This window comes from Rhinoraja longicauda, chromosome 6 (genome assembly GCF_053455715.1).
Source record: "Rhinoraja longicauda isolate Sanriku21f chromosome 6, sRhiLon1.1, whole genome shotgun sequence".
In the NCBI taxonomy this organism is placed as follows: Eukaryota; Metazoa; Chordata; class Chondrichthyes; order Rajiformes; family Arhynchobatidae; genus Rhinoraja; species Rhinoraja longicauda.
The window spans coordinates 55,277,786-55,292,872 of NC_135958.1; the positions used below are offsets into that span (position 1 = coordinate 55,277,786).

General features: G+C 43.5%; 1 protein-coding gene across 1 annotated transcript in view; it reads right to left on the bottom strand.

Moving 5' to 3' along the window:
• LOC144594474 (ubiquitin carboxyl-terminal hydrolase 43-like) overlaps positions 1-15,087 on the bottom strand; it is a 391,904-nt gene that overhangs the window by 47,560 nt on the left and 329,257 nt on the right. Inside the window, exon 8 of the mRNA XM_078400997.1 lies at positions 13,011-13,122. Coding sequence (XP_078257123.1) covers positions 13,011-13,122 — 112 coding nt within the window. The remainder of the gene's footprint in view (positions 1-13,010; positions 13,123-15,087) is intronic.

Below are 15,087 nucleotides of genomic sequence, written 5' to 3' on the forward strand. Positions count from 1 at the left end.
CCACAGTACTGGAACAGAAGTAGGTTTTCCTCAACCCCAAATAACCTAAGCAGTCTTCCCTGACATTAGCTGGAGGGATGAGTGCCAATTAAACATAAAGTAGAGTAGAGCACAGTGTCTGAAGAAGGGAGCCGACCTGAAACGTCGCCTGTTCATTCCCTCCACAGATGCTGCCCTGATCCGCTGACTTCCTCCAGCACTGTGTGGAAAGCTCACGATTCCAGCACCTGCAGTTCCTTGCGTTTGCAAAAGAACACACTAAGTGAACTGCAAGCTCATTTCTTTTGCGAGCTGGGTTAAAGTGAGAGTGTACTGACCAATGCTTGCTAGAAAAAGGAGTACTTAGATGTCTGTGGAGACTAGGATCAGATCCTCATGATCAGAACTATCTCCTTTTGATCTCCACCCTTTATCCACTCATCGGTTAATCAAAACCACCTCAGTCGTCACTCTCCGCTCTGATGTCTGAAGATCAACCTGGAACTCCATCGGCTGGTGGAGTCGACAGAGTAGGAAGTAATTCTTAGAACACAAAGTGCTGGAGTACCTCAGCGGGTCAAGGGGCATATCTGGAGGAAGTGGACAGGCGATGTTTCAGGTCAGGACCCTTCTTCAGACTAATTATAGTCGGGGGGAGAAAGTTGGAAGAGAGGTGGGCATGGGATATAACCTAGCAAGTGATAGGTGGATATAGGTGAGCGGGGGGGACCTCAGATTGGCAGATGGGTGGACAAAGACTAGAGATGAAATGGAGACAGAAAGGAGACAAGGAGACAAAAGATGGGGAAAAGGGGAAAAGTGGGCAGGACAATGATAAAAATGGAAACACACAGGAAAGAGAAGGGTGAAGAAAGCAAGGGGGATGTTATCTAAAATTGGAGAATTCAATGTTCACACTATTGGCTTGTAAGCTCCCCAAGCAGAATTTAAGCTGCTGCTCCCCCAGTTTGCATGTGGCCTAACTCTGGCAAAGGAGAAGGCCTAGAACAGAAAGATTGGTATGGGAATGGGGAGTTACTTAAGGTCATCATAATCATAATTATAATCATAATCATACTTTATTAGCCAAGTATGTTTTACGAGGAATTTCATTTGGAGATGGTTCTGATCATAAGGAACAGGAATAGAATTAGGCCATTCGGCCCATCAAGTCTATTCCGCCAATCAATCATGGCTGATCTGTGTCTCTCTCCTAACCCCATTCTCCTGCCCACAACCAACTGACACCTGTACTAATCAAGAATCTATCTATCTCTGCCTTAAAACTATTCACTGACGGTCTCCACAGCCTTCTGTGGCGGAGAATTTCACAGATTCACCACCCTCTGACTCAATAAATTTCTCCTCATCTCCTTCCTAAAAGAACGTCCTTTAACGTCCTTTGTAATATTGTGTTATCTACATTCATGCTAATTTTCCAAAATTTACTTCAAAGTACATTAGCGAAAGCAAATTTTAGAATTCAATGCACCGACCGCCATGCGTAAACATTTAGCACAGGCAGTGTGGGATGCATTTCTATGCTAATCGGTTCAGGGAAGACAGAAGGAAAAATAACGTTTGAAATTGGGAAAAAAAATGCGAGGCAGCTCTCATTTGTGGTTTATCAGAGTGCTGTAGAAATTTGAAACCAGATGGCAGTATAAAAATGTGACAGATTTAGCATTTTACTTCATGCGATTAGAGTTCCACTTCCTGCCACTCCGACAATCCAGATATTAAGGCTGTCAAAAGATTTTCACGCATCGAGCACTGTAATGTTTTATGCCATCGCTGCAATATCAATCCTGTATGTGGCCTGCAATCTAAATTTTCTTTGACTTCAATGTACCTGTAGCTAATTACACAGTCAGGGATTGTCCAATCTTAGAAATAAACTGGCAGTTATCTTATCAGCACAGTATCTTTCTCAGACACGACCTCTTATATTGCCTGCCAATTTTAACTGTGCATCATCTTATGGAAATAATTAAATGTCTACAGATTTTAATTAAACCGTTCTTATAATTCGACAGTGAAGGACTGAAGTACTGGAATGGAAGTTGATAGGATAACTCTTTTATGACCAGAGTATTAACCAATCTTTTCTTTGGGTCGTATATTTTGCACTGCTGCAAATTTCTTTATTTCAGGTTGAGCTCCGTACTTTGTAAAAATATGAATAAATTCCGTTTCAAAGCATTGTGATTAGGGTAGCAATAGCTTTATTGGGAGACAGCTAAATGAATTAGAAAATAGACAATAGACAATAGGTGCAGGAGGAGGCCATTCGGCCCTTCGAGCCAGCACCGCCATTCAATGTGATCATGGCTGATCATTCTCAATCAGTACCCCGTTCCTGCCTTCTCCCCATACCCCCTGACTCCGCTATCCTTAAGAGCTCTATCCAGCTCTCTCTTAAATGCATTCAGAGAATTGGCCTCCACTGCCTTCTGAGGCAGAGAATTCCACAGATTCACAACTCTCTGACTGAAAACGTTTTTCCTCATCTCAGTTCTAAATGGCCTACCCCTTATTCTTAAACTGTGGCCCCTTGTTCTGGACTCCCCCAACATTGGGAACATGTTTCCGTGTGTCCAACCCCTTAATAATCTTATACGTATTTGTACCAAATTTGTACCAAAATTGCATTAGTAAGGTTTGGCTATTTTTATTTTTTTTCCCGCTCGTGGGTCAGACAACGTTCTGCCATCGCTTTGCCACACCCAGTGCCACATCTGTGCCTCTGCGGAGATCGTCTGCAGTGCATGCCTCTCTGCCGCAAGTCAGTAGGTGGGCCATTGCTTGCATTTGTCAGAGTCCGAGAAGCCTCACTATTCATTCAAAAAAAAGAATGGTGAGGATAAAATGTTTTCTTTCAAATTCATGCACTCCAGATGTTGGGTGGCGAATGTTGGTGAGAATGCCCTCTCACAACACGTGTGCAAACTGCATTCAATAATTGTAGGTGCAAGGAAGTGCAGATGTTGGAATCTTGAGCAAACAATTGCTGGAGTAATTGAACAGGTCATGCAGGATGTCTGGAGAATATGGTTAACTGACATTTTGGGTTTGGACTCAACATTGATAAACAACGTTTTGGATTCATAAGAAGGGTCCCCACCTGAAACGTTACTTCTAAATGTTGAGTCTCAAGAAGGATCATGACCTAAAAAGTTACCTATCCATGTTGAGTCTGAAGAAGGGTTCCAACCTGAAATCTATGTGAATGTGAAGAAGGATTCTGACCCAAAACTTTGCCTATCCATTGATAGACACAAAGTGCTGGAGTAACTCAGCGAGTCAGACGACATCTCTGGGGAAAAAGAATGCGTGACGTTTCAGGTTGGAACTCTTGTCCAGACTGCAGTTAATAATTGTAGACACAAGGAACTGCATATGTTGGAATCTTGACCAAAAACCCCCCACTAAATGCTGGAGTGGTTGAACAGGTCTGGGCAGCATCCCTGGAGAACATGATCAAATAACGTTTTGGGTTAGGACTCAACATTGGTAAACCACGTTTTGGAATCTTAAGAAGGATCCTGACCCAAAATATCACCTATTCCTTTTCTCCAGAGATGCTGCCTGACCCATTAAGTTACTTCAGCGCTTTGTGTCTATCTTTGGTATTAATTAGCTTCTGCAGTTCTTTCCTACATGCTTTGCCTATTCATGTTGAGTTTGAGTGAGGGTTCTGACCCGAAACATCACCTATCCACGTTCTCCAGGGTTTGTTGCCCGATCTGCTGAGTTACTCCACTGCTTTGTGTGTTTTGCATTTAATAATTGATTTGCTGCACAATTGAGATCCCACGCATCAATATACAATTCATAACATACTTTCAGACACAAGGCAGAAGAACTGGGCTTTGCTGGGAATGCTGTGTATTTTCTCAATGGGTGCAGAAAAATTCATAGACTGACCAATGCTGGTGAGACAACTTGCAACAATCAATTTTGACTGAACATGCTGCAGTGGCAAAAAGAAAGTTTGTAAACCTCGATCTCTTGGGATCTTCATCAGTCAATTTTAAACCCGCTATCCTTAACAAGAAATCTATGGATTGCACTAAGGAGTACTATATACTTTGTACTTATACTATATACTTTGTACTATAATGGTTACTTAGTATTACAGTTGTCAATTTATTGTATTATTGATTGTTATCTATTTATTTAGTGTTATGGGTCAATGGGCCTGTTAAGTTGATTGCTGTTCTGTTCCCAGTACATATGACAATTAAACGCTCGTGACTCTTAAGACTAACAAGCTTATACACAACCAGAATTTGACTTAGAGTACAAACTTCTTTCTACAGTGTGGGTTAAGAGCCAGGCAGTCACCGTGCAGGGTTGTTTTCAACCCTTGGGGTTAATTCCCCTGAGATGTTTTCAATCTGCTCAACCTTTCCAAATGGCTTTGCTGTCAGGAGGGAATTTATTTTATTACCTCCGCTGCCACCTACAAAATGGGATTTTAATGTATGGGAGTTAGTCCATATAGGTCACTTTATAAAGTTCAGCACAGCATTGTGCAGGTTAAATTACTCCGGTCTGTTGGAAGATATATGCCACAGCTTGGCTCCCACTGGGACAAGGCTGTTGAATTCATCCTGTAATCTTTCTGCTCTTTAATGGCCTCCATCAAATAATATTCAGCTACATTTAATCAAAGCTGCTCAATTGTCCCGTAAGATGAATGTAATATTTTTAAAGTGTGAACATTTTTACAAAGCACTGCAGCAGCTTCCCTTTTTTGGGGGGGATGGGCACTTAAATAAGTTAGATCGACTCGAAAATTGATGCGGAAAACATCTGAAGCAGAAACTGTGATTAAAAGGACAGCGTATAAGTAAGGAACTAAAACAAAACTCAAGGATGTGTGGTGGGGAGCATGACAAAATGTCAGAGAGTATCAACAATAGGGAGGAATTGTACAAATATATCAATAAAAGACTGCTTCTGATTGTTGGAAGTCCAGAGAGCAGGGCAAAATCTTTGCTCAGTCCGCCTTAACCAACCTGATCTCCCGGAGGCTGAGCACTTCAACTCCCCCTCCCACTCCCAGTTTGACCTTTCTGTCATGGGCCTCCTCCAGTGCCATAGTGAGGCCCACCGGAAATTGGAGGAACAGCACCTCATATTTCGCCTGGGCAGCTTGCAGCCCAGCGGTATGAACATTGACTTCTCCAACTTTAGATTGTTCCTCTGTCCCTCTCTTCCCCTTCCCCTTCCCAGTTCTCCCTCTATCTTCCTGTCGCCACCTATATCCTTCCTTTGTCCCGCCCCCCTGACATCAGTCTGAAGAAGGGTCTCGACCCGAAATGTCACCCATTCCTTCTCTCCTGAGATGCTGCCTGGCCTGCTGAGTTACTCCAGCATTTTGTGAATAAATACCTTCGATTTGTACCAGAATCTGCAGTTATTTTCTTACAGGACAAAATATTGGTTAAGTAGCAGTGGACTGGAAATAGAGTCATACAGTGTGGAACAAGCCCTATGCCCAACCTGCCCACACCAGCCAAGATGCCCCATCTGCACTAGCCCCACTTGCCTGCATTTGGCACATATCCCTCTAAACCTGTCCTATCCATGTGCCTGTCTAAATGTTTCTAAATTGTTGGGATTGAATAGTAGAAACAAGGAATTGAAAATGTCGGTTTACAAAAAAACTAGACAAAGTGCTGGTGTAACTCAGCGGGTCGGGCAACATCCCTGGAGAACAAAGATAGATGACATTTCAGGTCAGGACCCTTCTTCAGACTCATTTTACTTGGTACAATTGCACTTGGTTTTGGAGTTTTGAAATTACTAGGACGATGTAAACACTGAATCCGGAAAACATTATAGATGTTAATTAAACCAATTAAATTCAAGACCTTACACTATAGGATGCATCAAAAAACAGGGAGCAAATAAGTTAAAAACACAGCAGAGGTCCCAAGTCGAAATAAGTGCAGGATTAGAGTGAACAGAATGGATTCAGGCACTAGAGAAACAAGAGAATACCGATATGATAATTGACTAAAAAAATTAAATGTAGATCAGAAGAATCTTTATTTATTCATTTTCTATGATCTGGATCAATTTTGTTTGGAAAGGCAGTGGAAGTCACAGTTAGGGTCAGCACAATGCTAGAGTTGCTGCCTTACAGCTCCAGAGACCCGGGTTCGATCCTGATTATGGGTGCTGTCTGTACAGACTTTGTACCTTCTCCCTGTGACAGCGTGGTTTTCTCTGGGTGTCCAGTTTCCTCCTACGTTGCAAAGACGTACAGATTTATAGGTTAATTGGCCTCTGTAAATAGTCCCGATACAGTGCAGGATAGTGCTAGTGTACGGGGTGATCGCTTTTCGACACGGACTCAGGGCCTGTTTTTGCGCTGTATCTCTAAAGTCCAAAGTAACTTTTAACAGTAACTTCCCAAATGGAAATGGATATGTATTTCAAACAAACAAATAATTGCAGAACTATAACCATGGAACATGATTAAAAATCAGGTTGAAATGAAAGCACTTTTGGACACTTTCCTTCAGTGCCTTCAAATTGGACTGAGCATTTCCTATTGTGAATTACTCAAATGTGGCTTTAGTTTAGTCATATATGTAATGCATGAAATGAATCATCAGCATGTATGGATTTACCAAGATAAATTGGATTCAGGAGTTACGACTAGCATCTGTTATTTTTGACTCACAGTTGCTATTGTTGAGATTTGGATAGTTTTTAATTTTGTTCATTTTAATTTTATTTGTCATATGTAGGTTGGCACAGGGTCAACGGTACAATGAAATGTATTTGACAAGACAACGGGTCACTTCAGCAGTAATATTCCAAGGGTAAATAAGATTAAAAATGACAATATTAAAATAATCAACATATATGATGTGAAATGTGTTTATGAGTTCAGAAGCCTGATGGCCTGATGGTAGAAGCTGTTCCTAAGTCTGGTGGTACGTGCAGCCATACTCCTGTATCGACTGCCTGATGGTAACAAGGAGAACAGCCTGTTTGCTGGGTGGCTGTGGTCCTTGATGATGCTGCGTGCCTTCCGCAGGCACCGCTGGTAGAAAATGTCCTGAATGGCCGGGAGACAGTTGCCAGTGATGTGCTGTGCCATCTTCACCACTCTCTGTAGTGATTTGTGGCTGTGGGCAGAACAGTTCATGTACCAGACTGTAATGCAGCCCGTCAGCAGGCTCTCGATGGTGCATGGTGCATCTGTAGAAGTTTGTGAGGATGCTGGCGTTCATGCCAAACTCTGGTTTTGAATCTGGTTTACAGATTCAGTGTGGAAATAGGCCCTTTGGGCCACCGAGTCCACACCGACCAACTATCACCCATATGATTGTTCTATGTTAGCCCACTTCTGCATCCTACACGCTTGGGGCAATTAGCGTGGGCTGTAGGTTAATTGAAAATCAATTAACTGGCAAGCCTGCACGTCTTTGGAATGCGGGAGGAAACCGGAGCACCCAGAGAAAACCCACAGGGTCAAGGGGAGAAGGTGCAAACTCCCCACAGACAGCACCCATAATCAGGATCGAACCTGCATCTCTGACGCTGTGAGGCAGCAACTCTGCCACTGTGCATAAACCATTTGCCTTAAGAATCCAGCTTGTGCTTTCACTAGCATCTCTTCATGGATCATAAACAGCTTTCTGCAGAATACCTCAAATTTTAGATACCTAACCTACAATCCCTTCTCCCCCCCCCCCCCCACCTTCCTAACCCCTTTCTCCCACTCTCATCCCTGTGCCCCACCGGGATTTGAACATATCTCTCCTTTCCCCCCAATCCCCTTCCACCTACATTCCTTCCTCTGGCTTCACATTTATCCCTCTTCATCTCACAATTTTTGTCTGATAGTCTTTGGCCTTTGTCCAATCATCTGCCATCTGCCGATCAACCCCCACCTCTCCCTCACCTCAGCCCACCTATCACTTGCCAGGCTTTATCCCAGCCCATCTGTCTTCCCGCGCTCTCCCCCATTCCCCTCCCACTACAATCAATCTGAAGAAGGATCCCGACTTGATAGCGTCACCAATCCATGTTCTCCAGAGATGCTACCTGACCCACTGAGTTACTCCAGCACTGTGTCCTATTTTATAAACCAGCATCTACATTTGTGTCTGAAGTGGACACAAAATGCTGGAGTAACTCAGCGGGCCAGGCAGCATCTTTGGATAAAAGGAATAGGTGACGTTTCTGGTCAGAACCCTTCTTCAGATCGCTCAGAAGACCCCATCTTCTGCATTTGTGTCCATGTGTCTGCCCGCAGAATACTGCCGTTCTATGTACTCTAAAATCCTCAGTGTACAGTTGAATCCCGGCATGTTCTTGCTTAACTTTTATTCTATACACACTAAAAACTGAGTGCCTTCTAATGTTACCAATTAGCCATCGGAATGTGGGTGGCTACGAGAAGGAGAGGGCGCAGAGGAAATTTACCAGAGTGATTTCGGAGATAATGGAATTCATAATGTGAAATAAATGCTAATTTAAAATCTGAGAGTGGCAGTTTTATTAAGGAATATGGAGTCGGGTCACAGATAAGTGACCATCATTTCAGTAAATGTAAAAGCAAATTTCAGGAACAGAATGGACTCTGGGCCCTACAGGAACAAGAGATTATAGACATGACATTTAAGTTAAAAGAAGTCAAATAAAGATTCAAAGGATCTTTATTTATTAACTTTTTATGAACTGGATCGATTTTGCCTGAAAAGGCAGTGGAAGTCATTTTAACAGTAACTTCCCAAATGGAGGATAGACACAAAATGCTGGAGTTACTCAGCGGGTCAGACAGCATCTCTGGAGAAAAGGAATGGGTGACGTTTCGGGTCGAGACCCTTCTTCAGACTGAGAATCAGGGGACTGGGAAACTATGAAAAGGTACAAAACAATCAGAGCCAGCATTAAAGGTGGAGCCCACAATGGTCCACTGTTGGCTGTGGAAGAGATGATAATGAGGGGATACGAACAGTGAAACTAGCAGGATGGTTCGGGTGGGGGAGGGATGGAGGGGGAGAGAATGCAAGGATTACTTGAAATTAGATAAATCGATATTCATGGCACTGGGTTGTAATCCACATCCAAATGGATGTGTGTATACTGTAAACCCTCGTTACAATGAGCCACAGGGAGGGGGATGGTGTCTGTTATTGCCGAGTGTCCGCTGTAACTGAGTAAGGGATTACTGAGTATCATTGTATAAGTAGGAGAAACAAAGAACTGCCAATGCTGGTTACAAAGCGCTGAAGTCAGCAGGTCAGGCAGCATCTCTGGAGAACACGGGACAGGTGACGTTTCGGATTGAATTGGACCTGGAATCCAGGTGAGGTGGTGGCTGTGGGAGAGGTGAGGGCTGGCGGAGTAATTGGTCACGGCCAACGGGGGGCCGGAGTGCAGGTGAGGGTCAGCGGTGATGGTAGCAGGCATGGCCTGGTAGCGGCCAAGGAAACTGTGTGGGCCGGCGGTGCCACCGGTAGGTCCGGCCTGGTCATGGCCGGGGGAGGCGGTGAGGGCCGGGAGTGACGTCGGCAGCCCGGCCTGGTGGTGAAGGTCAGTAGGTCCGTCCACCATAACCAAAATCCTTTGTAAAAAGGACTATAAAAATGAGGGTTTACTGTATAAACTGTATGATGCAAGACTATTGAGGAAATAACAGTAGTGAATCTCAATTACAGAGCTTTTTCCGAGTGACAGCAGAAGGATGATGGGCTGAACGGCCTTGAATTGCGCCATGATTTTCCTTCCAACCCTGAAGAGGGTTTTGAGAAGCCCAAATTAATGTGCAACAGAAATTTAATAAAAGATGAGATCCCAGAATGAATTCCAGGCAGATATATAAGTTGGCATTTACAGAGCTGCAGTGAAAAGCTCATGGGAAAGTGCCAGTTGAAAGGTGGTGGAAGGCTGCACTGCACTGCTCCAAGTGCTCACTCCATTTTGCAGACAGAGAATATAAAGGCTTTGAATGATGGGAGACAGCACATAATGGTGCCGTGGTAGAGGTGCTGCCTCACAAAGCCAGAGACTCAGGTTTGATCTTATCTACGGGTGCTGCCTGTACGAGGTTTGTACGTTCTCCCTGTGGAGAACCCGGATGGGTTTTCTTCAGGTGCTGCAGTTTCCTCCCACATTCTAAAGACACACAGGTTTGTGGGTTAACAGGCTTCTGTAAATTGTTTTTAAAAACTTATCCCTAGTGCGCCGGATAGTGATAGTGTATGGGGTGATTTCTGCCGCAGACCTGGTGGGCCGAAAGGCCTGTTTCCATGCAGTATCTCTGAAGTCTAAATCTACTGTTATCTCAACGCATGCCCTGGGACATAATAAGTAAACAGCTTATTTTACAGCCAAGTCCTTGCAAGAAAACTATGCCATGCAAGTGGGGAAGTGGTTAACAGCTTGTCGGCTTATGTATAAGATGTATTGACAGCAGCAATTCAATGGAAACTAAAGGAACAAAACAATCACAGTGGGTTTTTCACAAGTTCGCTGAATTAAAAATTTATAAGTGATTATCAATCAAAGACCAGGTACAGTTCTATATTCTGAGGGGTTCTTGCAGATATTGATCTATTTTATTTTCTTGGCAGCCTAGAATGAACCCAAATTATATTCTGTAACGGTCAGAAATTTACAGGCAATTTGCACTGCTTCTCCGTCAAACCACAGCAGTGTCGACTTAATGCAAGTTCGGGTAAACACTCTTAATAGAAAGTGCATTGCTGAATATTTTAAATCATCTCCGCTCTGAACTGTGAAGCACTTACTGTGAAGTGACCTCGTGGAAACCTCAATTCTTTTACCTGCCAGCGAGACGTCAGACTTCACATCGTTTTGAGAGAAGGTTGCAGCTTTTTATTATCATTTCAAGCACAGTGTGAGAACATACACTCTCCACCTGTCCATGATTCCATGTACACCCATAGATTGGCGTGCAATACAAGCCAATGCTAAATTAAGCGTAAGTGAAAGTCTAAAATTATTTGTCATCTATGCTCCCAGAGCATGAAATTATTCTTAATATATGTTACTTTGGGACAGGAAACAAGTACTTCAATGTCACTTTTCAATGTTATATCTTCAAGTGGACTTCGAGGTTATATTTTGTTAGAGATACGGGGTGGAAACAGAACCTTCAGGCCACCGAATCCACACTGACCGGCAATCGATAGTTCTATCCCACACACCAGGGACAATTTACAGAAACCAATTAACCTACAAAACTGCACATCTTTGGAATGTGGGAGCAAACTGGAGCACCCGGAGAAAACCCATGCAGTCACAGGGAGAACGTACAAACTCCGTAGGTCTCTGACACTGTAATGATGAAATGACTTCAGGTTTAAGATGTAGAAAAAAGTGACTGCAGATGCTGGTTTACAAAAAAAGACACAGAGTGCTGGAGTAGCTCAGCGGGTCAGGCAGCATCCTTGGAGAACATGGATGGGTGACGTTTTGTATTGCGATTCTTCTTCAGAGTCTTCAGGTCTGAAGAAGGGTCCCGACCCAAAACGTCAGCTATCCATGTTCTCCAGCAATGCTGCCTGACCCGCTGAGTTACTCCAGAACTTTGTATCTTTATTCAGGCATAAGGTGCTAGGTTATGAACCGGTACTAATCCTGTGGAGACACAAGGAACTGCCGATGATGGAATCTTGAGCAAAATACAAAGTGCTGGAGGAACTCAGCGAGTCAGATAACATCTGTGCAGGGAATGGGCAGGTGATGATTCGGATTGGGTCCCTTCTTCAGTTTGATTGTAGCAGTGAGGAAGAAGCGGGAAAACAGAGGTGGGAGCGGTGGGACAAAGCCTGGTAAGTGATAGGTGGGTACAGGTGAGGGTGGTTTTGAATGGCACTTGGGTGGAGTTAGTAACAAAGACTGTTCACTGCCTCTATGCCAAAGCAGTGAACAGGTCCCTCGTTTGGTGTTCAGTGACCTTGTATATCCAGCTGGACAAGCCTCAGTATTGATGAGCAGAGGCCCAACTGCTCAGTTCTATCCATGAGAACCTAGATATGGAATATGGTCACGTTTTATAATACTTGATCAACTCTCCATTTCGTTATGGAGTCTGAGATTATTCTCCATGTTGTAACATATCTAGCCGTGCATTTCTACATATCTACTTCTGGGATGTTGTTTTTGCCCTGAACATGGAACAATACAGCACAGGAACAGGCCCCCTTGGCCCACAATGTTTGCGCCGAGCATGATGCTGAGTTAAACTCATCTCATCTGTCTGTGCATGATCCATATTCCTCCATTCCCTGCAATCCATGTGCCTATTTAAATAGCACATTTAGATCATCAATCATACATGCACCATGTTGACATGCCGGGGGAGGTGGTGGAGAAGGATACGATAGTGGTGCTTCTCCATCTATGGAAGGAAAGGACAGGTTGCAACCTTCTTCAGAAAAAAACCTCACCTGTCCATTTTCTCCACAGATGGACCCAAAGTGCTGGAGTGACTTAGTGGGTCAGGCAGTATCTTTGGAAAATGTTTAGGAAGGAACCGCAGATGTTGGTTTACACCGAAGATAGATACAAAATGCTGGAGTAACTCAGCGGGACAGGTAGCGTCTCTGGAAAGAAGGAACGGGTGACGTTTTGGGTCTCGACCCTTCCTCAGTCTGAAGAAAGGTCTCAACCTGAAACGTCACCCATTCCTTCTATCCAGAGACGCTGCCTGTCCCGTTGAGTTACTCAAGCATCTTTGGAGAACATGGATACGTGACGTTCTGGATACGATCGTGGTGTTTATGCATAAACACCACTGTCGTATCTACTTCCACGACCTCCCCTGGGTCAGCAACATGGTCAACAGGTATGAACGTTGATCTGAATCACACCAAATCATTTGACAGAAATGCTCAAAGGTCAGCTACATGCTGCTTGAATGAAATACTGTCGGCTGAATCTATCCAGGTTTTCAATCTATTTTCAGTTTTTGCCTGGCTGTATGACTTCAGATGCCCTGAGTTCAGTAGTTTGTGGTCAACACCACTGACCTGAGTGTGGGTTTCATTTTTCATCAGGTAGCACATTTTGTTGAGGATGCAATGATGCAGCTGATCCCAAGTCAACGAACGATCTTCCCTCAGCAGGAATGGTGGACCAAACCTAAGAAGGTCAACATAGAATTACTTCAGTTTCAGCCAGACTGATACGTACTTATTGGGTTAGTGCAGTTTTAGCAAGCTGAACACGTTAAATGCATATCAATTCGATTAAAAGAGACAGGTTTACTTTATTAGTAAATTGCAGCTCTAACTTATTCGAAGAGTGATTCCTCAATACGATTTTTTAATGGATGTGCTCTACAACACAAAAGCGCAAAGTTCATTCATTTTGCAAACTTTGCAAAGGCATTTTTAATTAACACAAGTACTGAACCCGCTTACCAATGACTGGTGTCACCAGAAATAATAGATATAATTAACTGCTTTGTACATTTTGATCTCATTTTAAAAAATCAATTATTCAGGAAGTGCATCTTGCGCTAGAAATTAGGTCGTTTTATTGACAAGGAATAAATATTTTATTTTATGGTTTATTAAAGATCGTGTAATTTCAAAACCCAAGAAGGCACCACTGTTTTTGATTGAGTTCTTGCCATTTTGTCTTTCATTTCTGAATCAAGGAATTATATCATCCAATCTATCTGTGTGTAGTCTTCTGATCTACATAATGCTTCTGAAGATGCGCAGTAAGTGAATCTACAGTAAAAGCAACATGTACACAAAATGGCATCTACCCGGGTTTGATCCCAACTATGGGCGCTGTCTGTACGGAGTTTGTACGTTCTCCCCGTGACCACATGGGTTATCTCTGAGATTTTCAGTTTCCTCCCACATTCCAAAGACGTACAGGTTTGTAGGTTAATTGGCCCAAGTGTAAATTGCCCTTAGTGTATATATGATAGTGTTAATATGCGGGGATGGCTGGTTGGTGCGGTGTGTTTCTGTGCTATCTCTAACATAAACTAAAATCCAAAGTATCCAATACAAAGTATGATCTTCAATGCCCTTAAAAGGGCGGCACGGTGGCGCAGCCGTAGAGTTGCTGCCTTACAGCGAATGCAGCGCCGGAGACTCAGGTTCGATCCTGAATACGGGTGCCATCTGTACGGAGTTTGTACGTTCTCCCCGTGACCTGCGTGGGTTTTCTCCGAGATCTTCGGTTTCCTCCCACACTCCAAAGACGTACAGGTATGTAGGTTAATTGACTGGGTAAATGTTTTTAAAAAATTGTCCCTAGTGTGTGTAGGATAGTATTAATGTGCGGGGATCGCTGGGCGGCGCGGACTCGGTGGGCCGAAGGGCCTGTTTCCGCGCTCTATCTCTAAATCTAAATCTAAAAAATCTAAGCATTCAAAAGACAAAGCCTTGTGCACAATTACTCAGTCAGTGTTCAGATGAATATTTAAAACACCAAAAATAATTTGCACTTTCAGAATGACTTTAGCAGAACAAAACATCACGAGTCAAGAGTGTTTTACTGGCAGATGTCCCAAAGCGGAGTAATGAAATTCTGACTTGCAGCAGAACACATATGTAAGCACCACAATATAAAACAAAATAGTTGTTATCTATAAACAATAATAGTGCAAAGGCAAAACCATTGCCCCCACGTTTATGTGGTTTGGAGGTTATTTGGAAGTTGTAGTGTTTAATAGCCTGATGGTTGTGGGGAAGAAGCTGCTCATGAACATGGACGTTACAGCGTTCAGGCTCCTGTACCTTCTTCTTGATGTCAGGAGTGAAATGAGAATGTGGCCAGGGTGGTGTGGGTCTCTGGTGATGCTGGCTGCCTGTTTGAGGCCAGGACTCTTGTATATCCCTGGTGTGGAGTTCAGTACACGTGATGGACTGGGCAGTGTTCACCACTTTTAGCAATCTTCTTCGTTCTTGGGCTTTTGAGTTGCCGAAGCAGGGCCATGATGCAACCAGTCAATATGCTCTGTACTGTACACCTGTAGAAGTTGAAGAGCGTATTCGTTGACATACCAAATCTCTTCGAAGGTATTTATTCACAAAATGCTGGAGTAACTCAGCAGGTCAGGCAGCATCTAGGAGAGAGGGAATG